Source organism: Electrophorus electricus, chromosome 5, assembly GCF_013358815.1.
Source record: "Electrophorus electricus isolate fEleEle1 chromosome 5, fEleEle1.pri, whole genome shotgun sequence".
NCBI lineage: Eukaryota > Metazoa > Chordata > Actinopteri > Gymnotiformes > Gymnotidae > Electrophorus > Electrophorus electricus.
Window position 1 is genome coordinate 9341734 of NC_049539.1, and position 26254 is coordinate 9367987.

At 43.4% G+C, this 26254-nt stretch overlaps 1 protein-coding gene across 3 annotated transcripts; it reads right to left on the reverse strand.

Annotated features, from left to right (window-relative positions):
- Positions 1-1428: 1428 nt before the first annotated feature.
- flt1 (fms related receptor tyrosine kinase 1) lies at positions 1429-25576 on the reverse strand. 3 transcript variants are annotated; one of them, XM_027004427.2, is made up of 30 exons: positions 25281-25576; positions 22175-22274; positions 21530-21741; positions 20319-20443; positions 17890-18052; positions 17647-17783; positions 17095-17266; positions 16883-17000; positions 16449-16618; positions 16047-16194; positions 11417-11537; positions 9682-9790; positions 8773-9075; positions 7161-7307; positions 6895-7026; positions 6106-6212; positions 5875-6010; positions 5480-5584; positions 5263-5376; positions 4772-4860; positions 4214-4298; positions 3987-4084; positions 3726-3848; positions 3492-3603; positions 3190-3289; positions 2947-3052; positions 2750-2844; positions 2579-2645; positions 2351-2436; positions 1429-1992 (listed from the first exon to the last, which is right to left on the reverse strand). In XM_027004427.2, exons 1-30 carry the CDS (start codon positions 25336-25338, stop codon positions 1806-1808), a joined length of 3825 nt encoding a protein of 1274 aa, XP_026860228.2. In that variant the 5' UTR covers positions 25339-25576; the 3' UTR covers positions 1429-1805. The 3 variants fall into 3 exon arrangements, with proteins under 3 accessions (XP_026860228.2, XP_035381941.1, XP_035381942.1); XM_035526048.1 differs by lacking the exons at positions 1429-1992; positions 2351-2436; positions 2579-2645; ... (2 more) ...; positions 3190-3289; positions 3492-3603 and having other exon boundaries at positions 3731-3848; positions 3992-4084; XM_035526049.1 differs by lacking the exons at positions 1429-1992; positions 2351-2436; positions 2579-2645; ... (15 more) ...; positions 9682-9790; positions 11417-11537 and adding an exon at positions 12620-14247 and having other exon boundaries at positions 25281-25575.
- Positions 25577-26254: the final 678 nt, after the last annotated feature.

Consider the following 26254-nt stretch of genomic DNA (forward strand, 5'->3'; position numbering starts at 1 on the left):
TGGCCAGTGCTCTTGACTACAACAGATAAATGATTTTAGTAAATAAAACTAAAGTGAGGGTAATGATAATCCGGTTCCTCTGAGAGGTTCAAATATAGTTGTTTTTGAATAGGAGGGACTTTTGTGATGTAAAGGAAAGCTGATGTATAAGGTTAGAATGTTGGTGTTAGAAAGGGAAGTCTGCAGAAGATGCTGGTAATGAATAGTTGCATTCTGTGTCATTCCATGTTACCTTGACCTTTGTGGTCCTGTAGGTGTAGCACTTACAGAACATTAAGCTTCTTCTAAAAGGATTATAGTGATGAATATTCTGATACTGCACTGAGGGAAAGAAAAAGTCATAGGTTTGGGGCTAGAGAAAAGGGATACGAAAATACTTAAAGTAAAATCCTTCAATCTGACAATTTGGTAATAATTTGGGAGTGAAAGAAGGCTTGGAAATCCACTTGACATCATATTGTATGCTGTATGATTCTGTAGTGAATAACCATAGATAATGGTGAATGCGGACATGGGTAGATATTACTTATACAAGCAATTGATTTATGATACCCTGATGGTCAGTGAGGAGGAAGCAGGAAGTGTTAAGGTGTGCAGGGAATGAGTTGCACACAGACCATGGACATTCCAGTCTGACGTGACATTTTTCAGCACCATGGAGGGTGGACAGCATTAGGTTTACTATGGATTGGCAGTGCACTGAGGTAGGTAGAGACCTTGGCTATGACAAGTGACAGTAATGGACAAGTGGATAGTAGCAAGCTTATTCCACTTTTACATTTCAGAATGCTCTGTATCGTTATTTGCATAATTAACTATATATAACTGTATATACACTCACTTTATTAGGTACACCTGTTCAACTGTTTGTTAATGCAAACATCTAATCAGCTAATCACATGGCAGCAACTCAGTGCATGTAGGCATGGTCAAGATTACCTGCTGAAGTTCAAACTGAGCCTCAGAATAGGGAAGAAAGGTGATTTAAGTGACTTTGAATGTGACATGGTTGTTGGTGGTAGACAGGCTGGTCTGAGTATTTCAGAAACTGCTGATCTACTGGGATTTTCATGAGCAACCTTTTCTAAGGTGACAATGAGTTGTCTATATTCACATTGTCTCCACAGTCACCAGATCTCAATCGAATAAAGCACCTTTTGGATGTGGTGGGAGATTCACATCATGGATGTTCATCTGACAAATTTGCAGCAACTGCATTGTGCTATTATGTGAATATGGACCAAAATCTCTGAGGAATGTTTCCAGCACCTTAAGGCAGTTCTGAAGGGAAATGGTGGTCCAACCTGGTACTAGCAAGATGTACCTAATAAAGTGGCTTGGGAGTGTGTGTGTGTGTGTGTGTGTGTGTGTGTGTGTGTGTGTGTGTGTCTATATATATATATATATATATATATATATATATCCTATTTATATAATACAAGTATTAACTATTAGAAATATATTAGAACATTTCCAAGATAGACAACATGAACTGCTCCTTAATGCATTTTTTTTAAACAGCCTTAGCCATGAGAGTATAATTTCAAAAGAACTTTCTTCTCATTTTTGAACAATGACTATTTTTTTCATTTTTAAATTATGTTTTTCTTCAGAAACACCATTTTCTTTTGCCATTATGTTTTCACTCCTCAAAATTTTTCATTGTTCTAGTTTTCCTTTTAAACTGGTTCCAGCACATGCAGAGATCAACAAAATCCATGTCCAAGATAAACACCGTGCCACAGTCATGGAGTAAAACTGCTTAGGTGCATCTTGGACTGAAAAAAGGAGTGGATGAGTAGTTGTTAGAGAGCTGAGTGGAGCAGTTCATTGTTATAGTCAGGAGGAGGAGAGCCACACGCATCAGAATCAAAGGGACTGGAGGTAGCGTGATTCTCCCTACGGCCACAGGAGGCACTGCTCCTGCAGGGACGCGCTGTGGTTCCAAGTGTCTTATCCTGGCACTGGCTCTTGGAGAAGATCCTGAAATTCCTAACAAAACCAGTACATTCATGAAATGAGACAAATCATTTATAAATGTCAAAATGCTACAAACACACCAGTATCTTGGTGTGAAATTAATTGAAACTCATCATACATTTTATTTTCATAGGACAGGAATGTGTCATATTTGGTTCACAGCAAATATTTTGACTGTAATCTTAAATGCAGAGGCATAAACTACTTAGTATAAACATTAATGTACTCAAGCTTCATGAGCACATCATTCTGAGTTTAAATCTTTATCAAGACGCATAAAACACACGGGCCTCTTCTAAAAGATGATAACCCATAACCTGCAGCAAATACTGTTCAACTTGAGCTGGCCGATCAAGAAAATCACACTCACTTCAATATCTTTTTGCTTTTATTGCTCCATTTCAGTCGAACCAACTCTTCAGAGGGGAGGACCATCCCACTATCAGACTGGGAATCCTGAAGAGGGAGAAAATTAAAGCACATTATTAACCAACATAAAATAGTCTTATTCTCTCGTGCCAGTCTCCCCACTGGTCATACATCTGTGTCTCATTTCACAGTGAGTCTAAAATCCTTGCACATTAATTGAGAACCATACATCTGGGACTTCTCTGTTGTGAGCCTCTTCAAAAGTAGCGATGGTTTCAATTTTGGTATTGATATAGCTGTGACAGACAAGAAAAAGCAATGTTAATTTTTGCAATTCAAGTTATTAATGCCTTGCTCTACTACTGCTCTGAGAAGCTATTCTGATTGTATGCCCGTTCACCTTGGACTTCCCTGGTGTGTGTCCCTGTAGTTCATGTGCTCTGTGCTGCTCTCGCCTGGCAGAAATATCTTCAAGGGAATGTAATCCTTCCCATCCTGAATGAAAGGCCAGAAAATGCAGAAGGATTAACATAGATTGACATGAATGGGAGGGGTTAATAAACGTAAGTGGGGGTGGAGTTTTTGAGGACAGCATACCTGCTGGACACGGGCCTGCAGCAGATCTCCCAGAGTTCCAACCAGCTCGTTAAAGGTGGGTCTGTCAGCTGGGTTTTTCTCCCAGCACCCCAGCATAGTGATGTAGCTGGAACAGAGCCTTCATGTTAGCCCCCTAACCACATCCATAAGGAAACCTGCTTTCTGAACCACTGTTACCTACAGAATAGGTTGTGAAATGTTTTGAAATATAGATTTCTCCAGGGTGTCTCTATGTGCACTCACATTTCAGGGGTGCCATATTCTGGAGCACGCATTCGAGTTCCCTGTTTAAGCCTGTGGCAAAACTCCTCGTCCATGCTGAGTCCTGGATACGGAGACGCTCCTGTGCAGCAGCACAAACACAAAGAAAAATGAACAAGTGACACTGCTCACATCAGGTCTTGTTCATCACTGAGATGAATCATGAAACTGCTTTGATAACACACACCATAATGTGTGCCATAGCAGGAAGGATTGTATATTTTGTTGTTGTAGCTAACAAAAGTGTTGCAGCAGGACAATGCTGCATCAGGAGCCTTCCATACCGAGTGAGAAGATCTCCCAGAGCAGAACACCAAAGGACCAGACATCGCTCTGAGTGGTAAAGACCTTATCAAAGATCGACTCTGGCGACATCCATTTAAGGGGTAAGCGAGCCTGCACAGCAAAGTAAAACACAGCATGGCAGAAACTGCTAATTAAGGAACCGTGGCTATTTCCCTGTCCATTAACCATAGGCTGTGTTCCTCTGCAGTAAATGCAGGCCTGCAGGTACTCACATCACCCTTTCTCACATAGTCAGGATCTTTGTAAAGGTCTCGGGCCAGGCCGAAATCGCATATTTTTACCACGTTGTTTTCAGACAGCAGGATGTTTCTGGCAGCAAGGTCTCTGTGTATACACTGTTTCACGCACACACAACCACACAACCACACACACAGCTTAAAACATGCACAACTTGAGAGACAAAACATATATAAAGACAAATATAAGTACACACACACACACACACAAACACACACACACACACGCAATTCTACCTTACGTGAGGCGAGGAACTCCATTCCACGAGCCACCTGAAAGCTGTAGGAGATCAGATCCACTAGGTGTAGAGGACTTTTACTGATGGACTGACAGCCTAAACGAAGAATAGCTGAATTAGAGCTATAATATTAGACAAAAAAACCCCACCCTCTTCTTCAGACTGTAGTAACAGAAGGTTTTGTCATGTTTCCCAAAAATCACATGTAATCACATGACTCCAGACCTTTCTCCTTCATGTTGGCATTGTGGTCCAGACTGTTGCCTCTGTCTTGTTCTGCTTCCCTGCTCTGTTCCTCCCCTCCAACCACCTGCAGCAGATCAGCAGTGCACCATTGCAGTAAGAGGAACATAACAGCATCACCAAAGGACCGAGGGCAGCGGTGATCATTATGGGATAAAAAGTGAAATAGTGAATGATTAGGATTCAAAAGAAGGGTTTTAACTACATAAGGAAATTACTTTTGAAGCCTGTGCAAGGAGGGGAAAGAGAGAAAAACTATTCTGATCTGGTAAACACTGAGGGTAAGTATATACAATCAAGCCAGAAGTGAAAAATTGTCACCCTGAAAACAGAGGTGTTTGTGGTAAACAGAGAACATTGCATTGTAGGAGGAAATGAAACAGGGCGTGAAAAAACAGGTCCCTCAGCTTAAAATACTCTCAGTGCTGTATGAGGTCACATGATGCAGTAAGGTAAAGTGATCGCCGTGAACGCAACTGGGAGCTGAGACCAAGAGATCTGTGGCCAGTGACAGTGAAGGCCCATGTACGAATGACTGACCCTGTTCAACATGAACACTTCTCTCTTGCTCTTCAGGTATGCTGACAAGTTGCCATATTTGCAGTATTCCACTATGACCATCAGAGGCCCTGAGAACAAGGAAAAATAACTGTCTCAGTGCAGAAGTCACATACCTACTTACTTTTCCCATATTTTATTGTAACTGTTTATGAGAACAGATAGTCATTTTGGAAATTGGTGCATAGTAGGCCTTACATTTCCCTGTGTGAAATACTTTTATCTTTAATTTATTGCACCTAACAAGTGCATCTGTATTTCACTAAAAGAATTCTGGAAAATTATCTCACACAATTAATAAATTACTATACAGACCTATACTATACTACACAGAATCATTAATACCTCATGAATAAATCTCTGATAAATGTCAAAGATAAAACATTGAAAAAAATGTGTTGAGCCAGACATTTGCAAAAATTCTCTTTCACACATTCTCTCACAATGCTGCACATGCTCAGGAAAACACACACCTCCTGGTCTAGTGCAGGCTCCAAGGAGGTTGACAACGTTGAGGTGATGTCCTATATGATTGAGGATCTTCAGTTCAGTCATAAGAGCCTTTTGTTCGCTTGGTGTGGCGCCCTCTGTTGGAGCAGAAAAAAATCACCACGACACAGTTTGACGCTACACTGGGCTGTTCTTAACTGTTCAGGTCGCATTGAAATAACGAGATTTCTGTGTGAACACCTTTCAGCATTTTGACAGCCACCGTGGTGCAACTGGGTGAGTTTCCAATGCCAAACGCTGATGCTTGCATGACTTTCCCAAACGCTCCACGGCCCAGTGGCTTCTCTGTTCAGAGTGTGGATCAGAGTAATGCATGTCTCACAGACAATTCACACATGTTCATTTTACATGTCAAGAATAGGGTCATAATTCATAATACATAATACATTTTATACATGTGACTATTTATATGTAATAAGGTTTTTTAAAGTGCAGGTCTTAAACCAACTCTAACATAAACCATGTAGCTTCTGTATAAAAACATAACTTTGTCAGGACATCTTTTCAGGCTAAACCTGATTTTATCTGTTTTTTCAGATAATGAAGTCACTTGAAAAAAGCAACCACTTGCGCACCTAGCTGGAGACGCTCCCGTGGGAACTCCCACTTCTCAGGGTCATACTGTAGCCTATCACAGTGCTCATCCAAAGGCCCCACTCCTGGGTGCAGGATGATTGGCAGGTAATCCGTTTTCCTGTTTGTCAAGTTGGGCTGTGAGGAACACACATAAAGTGTAAAAGATGACATTCATGAGCAAACCTGGCAAGGGCTCACAGCTTTGTGAGGGGTGTCTCAATGGCCCTCACCTGTCTGAGTCTGCGGATGAGGAGGGTGAGTAGCAGCCAGAAGAGCGTGGCCACCACACAGGTGCATGCAAGCGTGGGGATCTCCAAAGAGAAGGACTCGCTCAAGTCTACGGGACACACAGATCACCTTCAGCACATATAACCAGGGAACAATATTTTAAATGTGTGTGTGTGTGTGTGTGTGTGTGTGTGTGTGTGTGTGTGCCCATGCACCAATGATCAAACAAAAACAACAGTGGTAAAGTTACCCATTTTTCACATTTGTATATATTTGTGTGTAAGAAAGTACCCCTGTATGGCTCCACCTTTTCTCCATGATCAGTAGAACTCTACCATGCCTGTGTTCATTTAGTGCCTGAAGGGCAGACCTAGTTCACTAGTGCCCTCACTGTACAGGCTAGTTATTTATTTCATATGCACACATATAATCTCTCTGTGTTTTTTAATGTATAAATAACCAAACAATTTAGGGGTTGTAAACCAGAGGCTTTCCGTAGGAAATCAAAAAGGCAGACAGCTTCCTTCCTGACCGATCAAACCACAAAATAAGAGCCTCTCTTCTTCTCACCAGGCTGAGAAACGTCCGCTCAGAGAGGGAGAAACAGTGCAAGGGAGAGACACTAACTCTAAATAAACCCACTCATCCACTTCCTTGGAAGTGAAGGACAGAGATAGAAACAGACTGACCGTAACTGCCTCCACCTCTCTACCTCTCTAGAATTTACTCCCTGAACGGGTGGAGTAGGTGGACAAGAGCTGATGTGATATAAGAGCTGCTCTTATCTTTACTTTGGACTGAAATGAAGGCTGAGCTCTCCACAGATCCTTTTTCATTGGTTGCCTCGCAAGTATACAGGCCTTGATCCTCCGCAGTGATTCGGTCAATGTGAAGGGTGCCCTCATCGGGAGCCAGCATGATACCTGCTCACAACATGTACAACTTATATTCCTTTATTATATAGACATCAGTGTGTTCAATGTTTCTACAGCAGGTATCTAATATGATATCAGATGACAAAAGCAAAGAGAAGCTTTTGAAAACATTTCCTTTTCACCTGACACCTGCTTGAGCCTCCTGTGGTCCTTGTACCATGTGATGAGTGGGTGTGGAACTCCATGGGCACGGCAGTGGAGAGTAACAGAACTGCTGACATTCACACTGCAATCACTGAGGTTCTGCAGCAGCATCGGAGCCTCCAGAACTACAGGGGGAGACAAACACCACACAACTCCACATTATGTCATATTTTAAAAAGCATATCCGCCAATTTAGCCTAAAAATCACAGCTTTCTCTAGAGAGTATCTCAAAATGTCAGCTTTTTGCATATTTCTGTCACACAAACTATTTAGTGTATGAGTAGCCATGTTGGCTCGACTTAACAAGGCACTGAGTGATTTGTGTGGCTCCTCTTGCCACAGATGTATAAATAGAATAAGCTGTATTTCTTTCAGAGAGTGTTTGAAGGTCCGGAAAGTTTGACTCTCTGCCTCTGGAACCCTGCCATGCAGTGAGGATTTTCGGTTTCAGCATCAAATTTTGCCACCAAACTGCTTCTTCCAGGACAGCTGGCCATGGAGTTCCCTGCCATCACTTTGCCACTGAAGAATATTTTGACACAATTACTGAAAATGGCGTTTGCTTGTATTTCAGTTGTGCTCTCATTCTAAAGTCTAATGTTATAACAGCAAATGTTATGTGTGCTACACATCCACTTTTCATTCTCCTCACACCTCCAGAGTAAACTTAATTTATGAATCTAGATTAAGTTTCCTTGTCTGTGCAAAGGTCTTCACATTAAATAGTTCCATACAGGTTCCAACTGAGCCAAGATAAAAGATTTTAGATACGGTAAACGCAGGGATTAATAAAACGCTGATTGCACACTCCGAATATTTTCCTCCTGGACACAATTGATTATTGTCTCTTTCCTTGCTTGGTGACAGTTGCTGATTGGCTGATTGTTCTTAGCCTATGTGAAGTGCTCGGTAGATGGGGCACAGTGGGAAGTAGCATTGTGTGCCTCTTCCTCCTGTCCGGCTGCTTTTCCCACGTGAAAGAAGTGCTGCTTCGCCTTGGAGGGGGTGTGTGCAGGAAGCATACGGACGGCGTTCCCAAGGACCCCGTTTCTCTTTCCTTTTCTCTCTCTCCTTCCCCTTTCCCCTCCTCTCTCCCTATAGCTTGTGTGTGTGTGTCTGTTGGCATATCTTCCTGTAACTTGTATAGATACCATATAAGAGTGTTTGTGTGTGTGCGTGTGTGTGCGCGCGCGTGTGTGTGTGTGGGGGGGCTCTTTCTGTGAAGGGGTTTTTGTGTGTTTAGAGGACAGTGTGGTAAAGGGTTTTCCAAAGAGCTTTGTGTATATCTGCATGTGTGTGTGTGTGTGTGTGTGTGTGTGTGTGTGTGTGTGTGTGTGTGTGTGTGTGTGTGTGTTTCCTTCTCAGGTTTTTCAAGGACATGTTATGGGCAACACACAGAGGGCTGCATATGAATCCTTTGGTGGACATGGGTAAAACAGCTGAATCAAGAAACTATTGTTCAATTTAATAGTCTTTAAAACACTTTAGGTTTTGATTCAACCTCAATTTGAAAAATATTATTTGTATGTGATCCTGTGTTACGTGTATGTGAACATGTGTCTTAAGTAGGGCTGCACTGAGATGCACACCTGTGACCTCCACCACTGTGTCCAGGTGCAGGTGTTCCCCTGTGGGCAGGTGCGTGGCGGAACAGCGGTATGTTCCAGATGAGTGTGCCGTCAGGTTCCTCAGCATCAGGCGTAGTGTGAAGGAGAATTCTCCCTCACTCAACTCTCCGCCCAGAGCTGCACCTCTCACAACTGAGGAGCCGTTTGCCACCCGGTACCACGACACATTTGAATAGAGGTGCTTATTGGCTGCACAGGACAGGTGAGAATCCCCGCCCTCTCTTGGCTCATCCTCTAAGGAGATGGAGAAGCCGCCTGGGATGTCTGTGATTGTGGAATGGAGAAGAAGGTGTTTTAGAGAGGGTGATTAAGACCAATAGTACAACAGCTGGGAGGAGCTGACATAAAAACATAAAAGAACAACCACCTAAAAAGCACTTAAGAGTGTTGCTGTATTTTTATTTTTATTTTTGCAACCTTTGATGCCAATGTTGAATAGCCATTGTCAGAACAAGCAGCAAGAACCCCACCCCACCCCCCCACCCCCCCACCCCTTCGCGAAAAGACCTTTTATTTACTTTAGCTATTTGAAATTTCCCGTGGAAACCGCTCGAGGTTTTCCTGATGGAAGATAATGTTTATCTTTCCCGAACACCACCAGGACTCTCCAAATAAAGCGCGCTAGGCGGCACAGGGAAACAGGCTGATAAGGACCACAGGTTCCTGTTCCCTCTCCCTGCACACCTCCCACCCCGAAACTATGGCAACAACCCTCTCGTCCAGCTACAGCCACTGCGGCCGGTTTGAGCAAGACTCCGAGTGAGAGAGAGGGAGAGAGAATGGGGGTGAGCAGGAGGAGGCAGATAGGTATTGGATTTTATAAATCATTATATAACATCTGACAGCAATAATTTGGGAAATGAAAAGTACCTGTAACATAGAAGTGGATGTCCAGCTCGTCTCTGCCTATGGCGTTGGAAGCAATGCAGCGATAGATGCCAGATACTAAGGCTTTGTCAACCGTTAACACTCCTACAGTCTGAGAGGACACAGACACACACACATGTGCACATGACACAAGCATTCACACACACAAACACAGATACAAACACACACACAGACTCATCAAACACACAGGTCCGCACATAAACACACACATCACACACACAAACACACAAACACACACGCAAACACACACACAGACTCATCCAACACACACATCACACACCAAAACACACACAGACACATCAGACATACACATCACACACGCAAACACACACACAGACACATCAAACATACACATCACACACGCAAACACACACACAGACACATCAAACACACACATCACACACGCAAACACACACACAGACACATCAGACACACACATCACACACGCAAACACACACACAGACACATCAAACACACACATCACACACGCAAACACACACACAGACATATCAAACATACACATCACACACACACAAGCACACAGGTCCGCACATAAACAGACACATCACACACACAAACACACACATCACACACGCAAACACACACACAGACACATCAATCACACAGGTCCGCACATAAACACACACATCACACACACAAACACACACAGACACATCAAACATACACATCACACACACAAACACACACAGACTCATCAAACACTTCTTGACTGATACAGTCAGTTTAGGTCTGTATTTGACCTGATTTGTCATGTAAAAATATAGCTGAGTTTACTTGCTCTTCAGAGTCTCCAGTAAGAAAGACATTTAGTCTTCAGTGTATTATAAGAAAAACAATGATGTATGTTCAGCCTCATATAAGAAAGCTATTGACCTGTGTTTAGATCATACTTTAGAAGAAATATGCAGAAAAGAAGTGAACAACAGTGCACAAGAAGGTCACACTTTAAAAGATTACCCACAAATTCAATGTTGGATGGATTAGTTTTTACTTACACTGCTTTCAGCAGTAATAACTGCCCCCATTCATGATTCCACAGTGATAACTGTTCCATTCATGATTCTGCAGTAATAACTTCTACTCTTCATGTTTCAGCAGTGATGACTGCCCTCTTCATGATTCAGCAGTAATAACTGCCCCCATTCAAGGTTCAACAGTAATAATTGCCCCCATTCATGATTCAGCAGTAATAACTTCTACCCTTCATGTTTCAGCAGTGATATATTTCATTATTTAGTAGTAATAACTGCCTCCTTTAAAGATGTGAAAGGTAACTAAATGTAAATCATAAGTCTTTTTCTGTCTGAGTAAATTTAGGAAGATATAGAAAAACTGCTTGAGTGGTACATTTTGTATTAAGCTGTATTGCTATCGAGCAGAAACACTCCTACACCACAGACTATAGTTGCTGATGAGTTAATGATGGCAGCGATAGTGGGCAGTGAGCCTATTAAACCACAAGCACACCCGTTTTCTTCTGAACTTCTACAGAACGTCTTGGAATACTTCTTAAGACACGTGTCTTAATCACACTATTCATTCTGCATGTGAAAAATGTGACTGTTAGTTGTACACAAAAAGCACAATATTCTTTTCATCCTTTGTGTACTTGTGTGCCCATGAGTCTTATAATAGCATAATTATGCCCCCACGACCCCCCCCACCCAGCCTCATATCCACCCGCTGTGGTGCTCACCTTATTCTTCCCCTGCAGCACTTCCTGTCTGTGGCTGATACTCAGGACGGGGTTACGCGTGGACGTGACTGCCGAACTTTCACTCACGGCGCTCCAGGAGGAGGAAACCAGGCCCTCGCATCTTGGAGCCAAAGGCAGAGTGGGGTAGACAAAGACAGAGTCAGAGAGACAGAGGAAGAGAGAGGAGCAGGGGGCTTAATTCAGCTGCATTTGTAGTAGTGATGTCACGGCACACACAGGTGTGTGGCACAGCTGCAGTGGTGCTAGGGAACTCCGGAAACAGCTCATTATCATCATTAGTCCCCTGGGAATTTAAATTCTTTGTTGACATGATTATAGTCCTGTTGGCAAAAATTCCCAAAGGTGTAGGAGATATTTAAACTTTTATTGGAATGTGGTTTGAGGGTGTGTACGTGAGCATGTTTGTGCTTGTGTGCAATCAGAACAACGGGCGACTCGTCAGTGCATCCTTGTTCTGTAATTAGCGTCACGGACATGGAGTTCCTGCTGTTTCCGGTGTGTAAACTTCCTCCTGCTTCTAAATCATTCCCATCCACACTCTTTAAACTCTGGTCCCATCCTTACCCAACCCCTGATGCTCCGTGCCCCTGTGCCGAGATGCAGTGTATTGGGGATGGGCATGCTCCCCTCCCCTCCCCTCCCCTCGCCTCCTTCCCCCACGCCTCCGCTCTCTGATTACTTTTCCTCTTGGCAAAGATAGTGAGTGCCCGTCTCCTGCTCTCACGCATCCCACCCTGATCATGACACCAGCACTCCTCCGAAACACACGTACACATACAAACACACGAACACACATATGGGCACACCATTCTCCCACGCCTCCCAGGAAATACACACACTCTCTCACACACACACACACACACACACACACACACACACACACACACACAACCACATCCACCAACACACATTTCTTTTCCCTTACACATCCTCATCCTCATCCATGATACTCACACCCATGCTTACTCACACACACACGCACACGCACTCACGTACGCACACATACATACACACAAACACACTTCACGTATCCTTTGTGTGCCTGTGTACAGTATTAAGAACTTTGACCATATGATCAAAGAGGACACTGAATCCAAAGCAACACGGGGAGCCTATCAGTTTGAACTCAAATTATAATATAGAAGTGAATCAGAGCCATTGTTACCCATCCTTATTTGATGAGGAAATAGTTTATTTGGATGAAGGTAAATAATTAGTCTAAACCCTTCATCAGTGAGAACTTTACATTAAGAATAAAAAAAACTTATTCTACACATGAATTCAATCATTTTTAATACAAAAACACAAACATGTGATATAACAGACTTTAAACAATACTTTTGTTCAGTCTTCTTACACATTTGGTATTTACTGTCATTTACCACAAGTAAGTTAGTTGTATAAAATTATTAAATATTAGATTCATATATTACTCATAGAAAATCTGTATAAAAAGGATAAATCACATTGGGAAAGACCCGTAAAGTGAGAAACCTCAGTCATACAAACACACACACACAGAAATGCAAATGCACCTGCTCACACACACACACACACACACACACACACACACACACACACACACACACACAAACATGCACCTTGTACACCAAACTCCGAAATACACAGAAACATACATATGCTCAATCATACATGTTCTTTCAGCACAAAACATGGCAGTGTCACCGTTGGGGAAAGTTTGAAACAGTGTGACACAGGTTGATGTATGGGTGACAGCAGTCAATAATCTCCAGCCCATGAAGCCCTACACAGCAGGTGCCCTGGGCTGGCTCCAGTATCGTCCTGGATGCAGTGCGAATTCCATAGAGTGAGTGCCCGTGCCAACCACATCCCTCCTGGGCTCACACTGACGCTTGATCTGAACTCACAGCTTTTGTGGATGTTAGAACTACAACAGACAGATTGGGGCTTGGACACAGGCATGGTTCATACATCCATTATAGTACCTCTCTAGGACTCATAAATCACAAGCAGCCGAGACAGACTGGGTGGGCGGTGTGGGGGTGAGGTTGCATGTCTTCTGGCTCAGAAATGTCCAAGAGAGAGTTAGAACAGCAAAAAAATAAAAAAATAATTAACCAGACGGAGTTGGTGAGAATAAATTAGAAAGAAGTTCCACGGTGCGCAAATGTGGGCCCCTTCCTCCTGACTGCTCCTCATCCTCACCCCGTGCGTGTGGGGGCCTGATGTCTCCCAGCATACACTGCTGCAGGTCCACCAGCTGGTCTGTCTCAGCACTGTCCCTGAAGCTGCTATCGTGGAAACACTCCAGAATCAGCAGGGTGGAGCAGGGTGGAGGGTGTCAAAGGGCTGTAGGGTGGTGGCTGGTCTTGCTGGAGGTGGTGGGAGCAACACTGTATGGCAGGGAGCTGAGCGGGGCTCGGCAGGGGATGGGTAGGGGGAGTGGGGAATGTGGTGGTCCAAGGTTCTGGTCGGGTTGGGTGTGGGTGGTGCTGGTGGTGGCAGGGTGGCGGGGAGGGGGGGCGGAGGCACTAGGATGAGGGCTTCTCAAGAATAGATCAAGCCGTCGAGGAAGCGGGACCGTGCCGCGTTTGAATCCCACTGCTGGGAAGCCGCCTCGCGTCAGGGAGGAAGCCAAACAACGAGAGGAAAAGCGCTCTGCTTCTTGCACAGGAAGCCCGTCTGCGCCTCCTGCCCCGCCAAGATAAGAGCGCTGCCGTTCCCATGGCCGGGAGGCGGGTGCGTCCAGCACTAGGAGACCGGCGCGGACCACAGCGACCCCTCTCCCTGCGCCTCCTCCACATGTGCGTCAGGCCAGCCGCGCAGGGCTGCGACAGACAACAAGGGTCTCGGTCAGGAGCCTGTCACTCATCACCTCTTAAAGATCTCTCTTTTTTCTTGATTTTTCTTTCTTCCTTCCTTCCTTTCTTTCTTTCTTTCTTTCTTTCTTTCTTTTTTTTTTTACATCACCTGTTTTATGCAACACACTTAATAGTTCCCCCAGTTTAGGAAGTCATTTTTACATGCATACCTGCTCATTATATCATTGTCATTTGCTGGTTTTATAAAGGATGTCTTATTTCGTGAGTGTTTTGAGTGATTTAATTTTTATAGCACATCAGAAAAAGCCAAGTGCGACTACAACTGCCTAGACGTCGCTGTCAGCGCATGGACTATAGCTGTCAGTGCTTTTTATACAGAACAACTAGGAAGGAAGCTTCAATGTCCTAAGTGTGACCTGAGGTCTGGAGTCATTGCTCTCTGCTGTTGCTGTGTGGTAAAGGGATGTATAATTGCAAAATGAACCCGTCTCTGGTCTGTAGAGGAGGAACATGCACACCAATCAGATTATGTCATGCTGGTGGAATTTTGCTTTTGTAGAACAACTCAGCATTTTGGATATCGAGTGCAAGAGTCAAATGAGCAGAAGAAGCTTGGCTCTTGGAGCTTTGTGTTTGTGTGTGTGTGTGTGCGCACATATGAGTGGGAATGGGAGTTTCTCTGAGATGTTCTCTTGTGGATACTGCTGGCTTGGCTGTTCTCATGAGAACACTGAATAGATGGTGTGTCACCCTTTGCAGGAGCTGTGGCAGGATGCGTCTGAGCAAGCAGAATAATAAACAGGCCACATTCTGCACAGGAAGTACATTAAATCATCAGGTTTGATTTAGAAACCAGCAAATTCGTGCTTGTGTGCACGGAACTCGTCGCTTTTGAAGTGCTTTTTTTTCTGTACTTTCAACTCTGGGTTACACTGAGTTCTATGACTGTACCAGGCACACATTCATACAACTACACACATACACACAAACACGTGTACACATGAAATTGAATAGGCATGCACACATGAAAGGCCTCCATAACCATCTGTTCTAGAAGCTGAGAGGAAACCCTGTCTGAACACACGCTGAAATAGACAAAACATGTCTCCATTCACAAACAAACAGACACATACATGAGACCCCATTCCTGCAGACATAGGGAAAAAAGCAAGCTAATTGTGCGCCCTATGACCAGGTACAGTGTGAAAAGTAGCGGTGGTGTTTATATCTGAAAAAAAAAAAACAGTAGCAGGACATTACACAATGTCAGAGGATATCTAAATTGGTTTGGTGTGGGAAAGCTGAGCTTTGCTAAATTCACCTGTCTGCTTTATATTCTAAAGCTATCAAGAATGACTTTTCTTATGGCATGAAACAGCACAGCATAGTAGAGTGTGTGTGTGTGTGTGTGTACATGTGTGCGCGTGTGTGTGTATGTGTGTGCACATGTGTGTGTGTGTGCGTGTGTGTGTGTGTGTGTGTGTGTGTGTGTGTGTGTGTGTGTGTGCACATGCTGTTTCACCTGGACTGCAAATAAGAAATTTAAAAGTGAGGGATTCTTTGGCCATGACCCAGTATTCTTATGGCCTTCCCATTTCTCTCTGACTATGAATCTAAGAGGACTGAATCAGAGCCCAGGCCAAAATGAAAGTACTGGGTCGCTGAGATTTTGGGGACGATAAAGACATGAAACAAAGTCTTTTATTTGTAATAGTAATGCACCTTGTCAGCGTGCATGGGGGTCTGTGCTAGGAGGTCCCTGTGATGGAATCCCCTTGCCATTCTCAGAGTGGAGCACGACTTACCGCCCTTTAGGGGGGCAGGGATACCAGGCCCATTGGAAGTGAGGCGATGGCACACCATGAGAGGTGCAGAGCAGGGATAGTCGGCTGGCACGCAGCACTGTGCCCGGGTCCTGCACTGCCACAGCTTTCTCTGCTATCTGGGGCCTCACTGCAAACAGAGCAAGAAGGAATGAGATGACGAGCTAATAACCCAGCTTATTCTTCCCAGATGGTTTTTTATTTTCTAAATATAATGACATGTAGACATGCAATGTTTTAATGTATAAAAAAAATCAGATACACACAGATACCACAGCACACTTAAGCAGGCCTGCTGGGTTTGACAATGTATTGTTGCTGCGGACAACCCCATTAGAAGTGAAAAGTCAAAAACAGAGATCCAGTAAGTCAGAACAGGCTCACCATGCACCACTAGCGAGAGGGTGAGGTTCTGGAGAAGTCTGAACTGCTGGATGCCAGCGAGGATGGTGTACACCCCAGCATCCTCCTCTGCCACATCCCGGATCACCAGAGAATACCCGTCCACATGATATCGTGAGCACTGCTCATCTGCCACCTTGCCATCCTTCAACCTGGGCATCAATCAAACACGGAGGTGCTCTTCAGCACTCTCTCCGATCTCGCCTTCATTTGGCTGAGCATGTGCAGCCCGCACATGCTCATATAAATGTATGTAAACACAATACATTAACCAGATATTGCATGCGACTGCTTCGATGTAGATACCGCAAGCAGCATCATGGACCTGACTTTATGGACATATCATGCAGCAGCTACATTTCACAAACTTGAATGACATTATTTGATGGGTTTGAATAACTTCGGAAAGTACTTACCAGATAACCTCAGGTTCGGGGAAAGCTCGTAATTTGGGGGACAAACGGAAGGATTTCTGCCCCGCATAGGCCAGTACCACTGGACTATCTCTGTGTTTTATCCTGATGAAGGGCTTCTCTGAGGAGCAAAAATACCCACAGATCCATCAGACACATACAGAACAAAGAGTTGAAATTTTACCAATTCAAGCTCTGGCATTTCTAGAACTTACCATAAACTGTAACTGAAGTGTTTGCTTCCTGACTTGCTGGGCCGCTTTCCACGTGGCATATGTAGACGCCTCTGTCAGCCTTGCTCAGTTTATGGATGGTGAGAATGCTATAGAAGGCCATATTATTCTTGCGTGGCATGATGCGTCGAATGACTGAGGCAGTATCTTTGGCCTACAGACGAGAGAACAGTGTAGATTGAAGTCAGGATTTTTTCATGAATTTTCTTAACCTGCGGCCAAGAGTGTAGTGTTGTGTGCATTTTTCATTTGCTTTAACTACTGCCTCCCTGATAGCGACAGAAGCTAAGTACTGTCATCAAACAGAAAATGGCTTGTGAAAACTGAAGTCCTCATATCTACAGGTTCATCTTTTAAATTTCAGAATGCTCCTGTAAGGATGTGAGGGCTCATGAGGGTAAGATCTTGCTGCTCAAGGAAGACGCTTATAAAGTCATCACCTGGAAGACCTGAATATTATGTGCATGGAAGATGCTCTGACATAACCATTTAGGCCTAGACTTGACTGAAGGCTTTTGGGGAGGCCTGACTAACCTGTGCAGGATAACTCCAGCTGATGGACACCCTGGAGTTCCATTCAGCTGTCACGGTACAGTTCAAGGCCAACATCTGTCCCTGCAGCGCCTGGACGGTGCCAGTGCTGTTCAGATACACATCCTTGATCTTATTCACTGGAGAAAGATGAGACAGTGTGATTGAGGGGGCGATATTATTATAGCTGGTCTATTATGTAAAGAACAATACTAGATCATTGCAAGGTCAGCTGAATTCTCATACCTGGTCTGTGGGTCAAGAACGTATTGGTGTATGTTGTCTCATTGATGACGGTTTTGCAGGAGAACATACCAATGTAGAACATTGTGGGGCTATGGATGACAAATCCTTGTCTGCTATTCCAAACGATGTTTCTCTGATCAGTCCCAATTCTGATCTTAGGAAACTGAAAAGATTCATATATGCATTAGTCTGTGGAGCAGAAAACTGACTCTTACGAAAATAATATTTAAACAGACAACAAAGGTTACACAGAGTGCTGATGATGTCAAAGCAGCAAAATCTTAAACGTCAAAAAGGAATGTCATTTAAAGTCTGTGATGCTGATAAGAACTCACTTTGTAACAAGACACCATCAGCAAGAAATTCATGGACTGTAGTGTTATGATTTTGATTTCGTTCATGTGCAGTGGAGGAAATGTTTACTGAAAGAACTCTGACAGCTTGGAAGTGTCCTGCCCTTTCTCAGGGGAATAGGTGGACTCCCTCCTGGTGTGAGCAGGTCAAACCCCCCCCTCATGCCTCATGTGGAAGTGTTGTGTGGGTACTATTTCATGCATCCCTGTGCAGGCCCTTACAGAGCAATAGGTTCCTTCTAGAGTCTACCTTCCAAGACGGTCACCCCCCTTAAGTACCCCTTGTACAAGGCCGGAGGAGGCGGAGGATGTGGAAACGTGACTCCAGTCCATCTCCTCACATCCTGTTACTACAGGATATAGACAGTGAGGCTGGGGCCCTCAGGTCAGCGCCAATGGAAGGGCCCCCCTGGCCACTTTCACAGCTTCTGTGAGAGCATGGCTCCTGCAGGTATTGTTCCTCGTGTGAGAGGTGCGATATTAAAGATATCTGGCTCAAGGGTGAAAAAAAAAAACTTTCCGGGAGAAAAAACACTCTAGTACATTCTAGTAGCATGTGACAGTCCAAGTTTGAGTAGGGGGTGGAGGCAGATTTGTATTTTTAGACTGATTACCTTTGTGACTCTATGCAGAGGGTCAAGCAGGACATAAACAGAGAAAACTGAAGCTACATGCAAAGCTTTTCTGGGCCAAACGGAGGAGAGGGATGTCATGTCGATGGCAGATCCCCAAACAGCTCCCATCCTGAGAGTAGAGCCAATGGCGGCACAAGGGGAACTGGTAGAGGTGCCCTTTTCTGCTTCCTGTCCTCATCTGACGCTCATACAGAAACGCCCCGAATATATATTTTTAAAGCTCTCATGGGCATTAATATCCATGTATGGACTAAAGTGTTTCCCTCCCCCCCGAGGCCTATCTGACACTAATATTATTACACTATTTGTGAGGATGCAAAACTTACACAATAGATAAATCCCATTCTGGCTCAGCCATTAGAACTAACGCCTAATGAATGGCCATTCACCCAGCTGGGGAAGAGATCATCCTGTATGTGGTCGCCAGCGATTTCCCAGGTAGAAGGGCATGCGCGGGGAGGGAGTGTGGGTGACTGGGTGGTGTACTCAAACGTCCGTGTCCTGTCTCCATCTCCGGGGCCGAGCACAGTGCCAACAGGACAGAGGAAGCTGGGGGGGGGGGGGGGCACACACTTCACCCGCTTACGTAAGGCAGGTATGTGCGTCACGTAGAGCTCGTTGAAGGACCCTGCTCTGTATGCCTCTGCCACGCATGCGAATTCACGCGAACGTACGCAAGCAATCACCACGGGTTGAGGACACGAGTGTTTGCAAGCCCCTTAGCTGAGTTTATAAACCCCAGTCAAACAGAATGCACCAACAGTCTTTAGCTACACCAACAGTCTGAATGCTACAAGAGTTAAAGCAATGCTGTGGGTATTAATCCAGATGTTGTTTTGCCATGAAGAGGAAAAGCTGGTATGTGGAGGACTGGGATCATGGGGTTTGGGAGAGGACTGTTATGGTGAACTTGGGTGGAGAGGACAGTGTGTGATAAGATGAGAAGGAGAAGGGCTGATAAAGATGATGTCAGAAGAAGAATGGCACCATGAAAGTTCCAAGGACTGACTAATAAAGACATAAAGAATGACAAATAAACTAATTAGTGGTTTTACAAGAAAAGAAACTTTTAAAGCCAATTTGCACTGGAGGTAGAATATTTTTTAAACCAAACAGCAAGAGCAGAGAAAAAACGTAGACCATTACTAGACAAAATAGTCCAAATAAGGTAAAGAAGAACATACTGGGTGGGGAGGCATAATAGTATTGAGTTCAAGGGTTACCCTCTCCATGGTGACGATGATGATGATGAGATGATGATGATGATGATGATGATGTTGATGATGATGACGATGATGATGACATATGCATGGAGGTTGACTAAGATGGGTTGCATCAAAGAACATGGCACATAAAGATGACCTCTTTTGGCTGGATTTGTAAAGCCATTCAAGGACGGTTTAGCGTGGCGAATTGGACAAGCACTAGCAGAGGTACTCACTTTAATCAAAGAGACGTTGGTGTTAGGGTTTGTGACCTTGCAGGGGAACACTAAATGTTTCCCCTCTGTCATGTAGACCACGTCAGGGATCTCTTTCTCCACATTCACAAATGGCCGCTGGCTATCTGAAACCCAAACACTGGGGTCAGGAACAAACAGATACACATTCTTTTGAGCATGAAACATACTTAGCGTGCACACACACACACAGAAATTGATTGCAGAGAACAATTTGTCAGCAAGAAGCAGACAAAGTCATTGTTTGCTAGTTATCAAACACTCTTTCTGTGTTGTTTCCAGGCTTGGTTCCACTTTCTTTCGCAGCTGCACTCTTCTTGGGCATTGAAAGGACTAGGGTGTTGCTCCATCTATTGTTTGTTACTCTAGCATTATTAAAGGGAAGAAAAAAATCTCTGAACATTTTAACAAAGGTACCCCAAGGACTGCTGGATGAAGAGCTTCCTTGATGTGCTTTGATTCCATATAAAGGAGGGAGGGACGATCTTAATGGACATGGTCACAGGAGCGATTGATGGCCCCCAGGGGCCCTGTTGGTCTACTGGGGGCTGCACCCACTGACCTGGGGCCCTCTGCTCCATGCCCAGTCTTCCCTGCCACTTCAACGGGGCCAAGCTCAACAGCTAGTGTACTTGCTCTAGCCCTGGATCCTGTGTCTGCCAGCACCCACCTCCCTTGAAGCCCTACACAACAATTATGAGCACCCAACGCTCCTCTGTCAAGAAGACCCCTCATCCCCCCATCCCTATCCTTCGCCAGCCCCCATGTGCAGCACAGGATATGGACGGGGAAGCTGAGTGGGGGAGATAAGGCCTGATGCCCTGGGAAAGGCTGCCCACAGGCTGTGCCTTTCGGCAGCTACAGGCTATTTTTGTCCCTCCTAAGGTAGTTTGTACAAGAGAGTTATCTGTTATATATATAGACAAGAAATGTGTGTGTTTGTGTCTGTGTGTGTCTGTGCATTTGTATGGGGGTTGGGGGTGGTAGTGAGAAACTGTGCCAGACACTCACTTAGTAGGATATGCTTCTCTGGGGAAAAATAGATATTTAGATATTATTGGCTTCCCTTGTCTTCCTGTTTAGCCTTAAGAAATGAAAGAAGTCAGTGAGAAGGTAACCATTGAAGCAGGGCTGCAGTCAGAGGGTCATAGGAAGGCCACACCACCAGGTGGACAGCACATGAGGCCTCTTACCTGTGACAAAGACGTAGACAGAGGTGTGTTTGCGCTGCTTGTGGGCGTAGCGGCAGCGGTACCTGCCCGTATGCTGGGCTAAGGCAGGGCTGATGGTCAAGCGGCTACAGAACTGGTTCGCCCGCTTGCCACAAGAAGAGTCCTCCACCTGGGCTCCAGGATAGCCCTTGGGTACCCCTGAGGGGAAGACCCACTGGAGGTCCCATCGCCCTCTGAAAAATTAAATGTTTGGTATCACCCATGACGTGTTATTCTGTTCTTCTCAGTTTACAGAAAGGCTCTCACAATCCCTCCACCTACAACAAACCTACACTATCTGTGTTTTTCCCAATGTCATTCACCAACTCTTCAATTCAAGCATCATGTATACAAACTCTGTTTGTGGGATTGGGTTTATAAGAATATGGTACAATTGTTTGCTTAAGCTATTTTACTTCTATAATCAGTAACAATGCCATGAGTTGTAGCAAACTGTAACTTTCCGAAATTGTGCACAAAACGTGTTTTGTTTTGTTTTTTTTGTCATGTGATAAATGAATTTATAATTTATGCCCTTGATGTACAGGTGTAGGCCTTGCCTTCAGTAATCCATCTGAAGACCTAGACCCTACCACCAGGGTGTGTGAGACTCTGAGAGGCTCCCACCTGCAGTCCAGTTGGAGTGTCTGGTTCTTCTCCAAGATGAGCTGTCTCTCACGCACGTTCTCCAGCACTGGAGAGCTGAACCTTCCTTTAGTCTCTGCGTCTTTCAGAGAAAGAGACAATACACGACTGTTAACAGCCACTGACTTGGGCAGCACGGATAGACCCCATAACCTACAGGACCCCATAACCTACAGGACCCCATAACCTACAGCACCAAATGTTAATGTTAATTCTCCACTTCATTGAACAGCTTATAATCACTGAGCACATGAAAGTGTGTAAGCTAATTAGCATGTTTTCTGTATAATACTAGAATTAGGCTTACACTTACAACCAAGCTATTATAGATAAGTCAGCAATTCCCAAAGTGCAGTGAGATAACCAATTAAGAGGATGTAAAGTGTAATTTACCCCAGAATTCTGGAATAAATGTTTGTAATATCTAAAGCCTTGGATCCTTTTTCACATTTGATTTTAAAATCCCTTTCAGTTTCAGCTAAAACTTTCTCACAATAATTTGTTTTAATATGATCTCTGATTATGTTCACAAAAATATAAATAATGCCATTTTAATGGTATTTAAGATCACCCATATTTATGAACTTAATCATTATAATATAATTAATAACATTATAATAATTATTATCAACTGAAATTAATAACATTATAATACTAAAAGTAGTATGCAGTACGTTTATGCATTGTGACAGGGATTAATTGAAATTTTATTGACTTTGATTCTTTATTAATCTTTCATTTTTTATTAATCTTTTCATATTTTTTATTTTCATAAAAATAAAGAACATTTCTAAAAATAAAAGGAACGTTTTAAAAACTTTACAAAAAGAAAGTGTAAAGAACCTTTCCAGACAATTAATCATTATTTTAAGGGCTGTTGTACCTAAAGTAGGAAGCATGTATATAAACGAGGATAATCGCATACATATTTTCAAATGTATTAGCCTAATAGATAATAACATAAATTACTATTACTGCATTTTAAAATTAAGGTATGAATTAATAAAATATAGTCTACACTGGTGTGCTGGTCTTGGGGTTTCGCACTGGGTTTTTTTTTATCCTGTAAGAAGACTTCTCCTGTGTAGAATTGGGCGAACCTCAGAAACTGTCTCTCCTGGTCCTAGCGTGTTCTTACACCGTGCCTGAATACATCCTGGACCGGAGGGTTACTAAAGAAACCATTGTTGGCTGCTCAAACCATTGTGTGAGCCAAACTCAGCATCATTTCCTTGCCTCCATTCACACATTGCGTGCAGACTAGAGGCCAATACATTCGGCCTAAGCTACTGTTTAAATGTGAAGACGGAAGCTGAGTCCATTATTGTACCGCGGACCACATGGCGTGAAATCAGCAATATAATGGCCGAACGCCCAGGGCTCAATCAGCGTGCTGCGCACACGTTGGAAACTCTCCAGTCTAGGCCTTGTTTTAATTAATTGTAAAGATCTCGCCATCCGCAACATAACCTTTCGCATCTGGTTTGATTTGAGGCTGGCGCTACGGGGTTAGATCGAAGTAAAAATGTCTAGAGCCCACAGACACGGAACGTATACGCCACGCTAGGCTATAATGAACTGCATAAAACGACCGCAGCTGCATCAACAGACATAACGAAATGCTCAAGATTAGGTTGGGCCAAATTGTTTGCATTTAAGCGACTGCTGTGAAACCCAATCGCCAATATATATATATATATATATATATATATATATATATATATATATATATATATATATATATATATGTGTGTGTGTGTGTGTGTGTGTGTGTGTGTGTGTGTGTGTGTGTGTGTGTGTGCCTAACTAAAATCTAAATACATAATATCCCTAGTATCTAAACTATTGCACTATACCCACTCATTCTGTTTAATGAAAGGTAATTTATAGGTGATCCTCAGTTTATTTACTTTAAAAAACTGTTTGCCTAAAAATAATTAGCTACGTTTTCGATCTGATTTCCATTTAAAAACACTAAAAATTAAATATATAAAATAAATGTTCTAAAATAGAACAAATGCAGTGAGCTATACGATAAATATGTAAAGCATGTTTATGCGTTCTGTGTTCAGGCAGTTTGTTTTAAAAATATTTTTCCTAGAATTATTGGCGAAAAAATAATAAATCACTCACTAATAAATATCATGCTTAGCTCTTAATCGAGATCTCCGCGATAAGAAATCGATTTCCCGTCCTAAAGCCCTAATGTGTGTGTAAATTTGTTGACCAATAAACCTGCTCCATTGACGCAGCAGAGAGCAATTTGGAACGCATGCGTTTCACCCCCGATTTCCTCCCTGCGGGTCTGTTTTAGCTATAACCACTGATTAGCGCCGGTTCCTGTGCACTCGAAAGTTTCCTTGAGGTGGTCATGACCCTAGAGTCATTTATATTAGAACTTCCATTTCACAGAGTCATCAGGCTCAGGAAATAACGCCCTCTCCGATTCAACTGGGGCCAGACTCGCATGGATGCCAAGCCACAGCAGAGAGATCTCCGTTATGAAAACAACTATCCCGCTGGGCTATCGCGGACAAACAAAACCATAAGACGAGAATAACGCACACGCGCACGGCGCACACGTCTCGGAGGCAGTTCTTGCACGCCTACGTGCCCTGTGTTTAACTGCTCATTCATAACTACACCAAATAACAAACTTATATTCTTTAAATAACTTTAGCATGTGGGGAGACGGTTCCAGAAAATTATACATAATCCTGTCATCGCTTTCAGTTCCTGCCAGTTTATTTTAGTTACACGCATTTTTCTTTAAAATGATTTAAGCATTTACATAGTGCACATATATAATATGATTTGAACATTCACATAGTGCACATATATAATATGATTTGAACATTCACATAGTGTGCATATATAGACTACGTGATATTAATGGTGCCAAGATCCAATGCGCCAAGTGCGCAAAGAGCGCGCATTCCTGCTAATAAGCTATGTGAGAGTATTTGACCACAAATTCAAGAATGTGGATCCGTGAACATTTAATGCAACTCATATTAATATTTAGACACAGGCCACTAATAATGGTATTAAGATTTGTTAAACCAATCACAGTGCATATTTCACTTACCTTTTGCCAGTACGCGGCTTGACAGTCCGCATAACATCACTAAAAATATTTCAAACATTTTCTTGGTAATAGAAGTTCCTTTCTCGGAAATAAACTGTTAGGCCTATGAAAGCAAACAATGCAGAGCCTGTCCTCCAGATAAGTGCACCTTACAACACCAGATTACTGTCCTTGGTTTTGCATGGAGAAGAAGCTGTTCTGAGATATGGTCCTCTCTGCGAAGGAGTAAAATCACGTTATGAGACACCACACATGAAATCCACGCAAACTCTCTTGTCCATTGTGGCCGCGGACTGGAATTTATTCATTTCCCACCACTGTCGGGGCTTCCGCTACGCACAATGTCACACCCATTCTACCCAATTGATGTTCCCCACCCCTAACAATTGCAAGCCCACATCTTGCGCGCAGTCTCCACTATAACCTGGACAGATAAAATAATCAGCCCAACAGTCCACATATCGACCTCACACCCACGCGAGAAAATGACTGGGAGTGCAATTTCTTGCAATATTTGGAACACAGAATGTGAATGAACTATAGTCAGAGTTAAAATTAGAAATGAAATAAAGTACAAATACAAAATCTGACCGATTAGTAGTGGTAAAAAGATAGTGGAGGAGTACAGAAATCGTTAGGATCTACCTCGAATCGGGTAAAATCTTGATAAAAGCAGGAAGGAAACAGTTATGCTCCGCCAAGAGTGTGGTACATTATATTGCTACAAAATTAAATATATGGTTAAAAAAATCGTGCAAGGGAACTCATAAATGACAGTCACAAAGAAGAGAAAAATAAAAAGACTGAAGAAAACAAGTTTCACAATCAAAGTAATGCAGTTACATATCTAATTTCTACAGGCTGTGGCTATTAAGTACGGACACTCAAGAGATGTGCTCTTGCCATTTCTGTTATCAAATTGGCCTAAGCTATAATAAAATATACATAGGCCCATACGACTCACACAATCACAA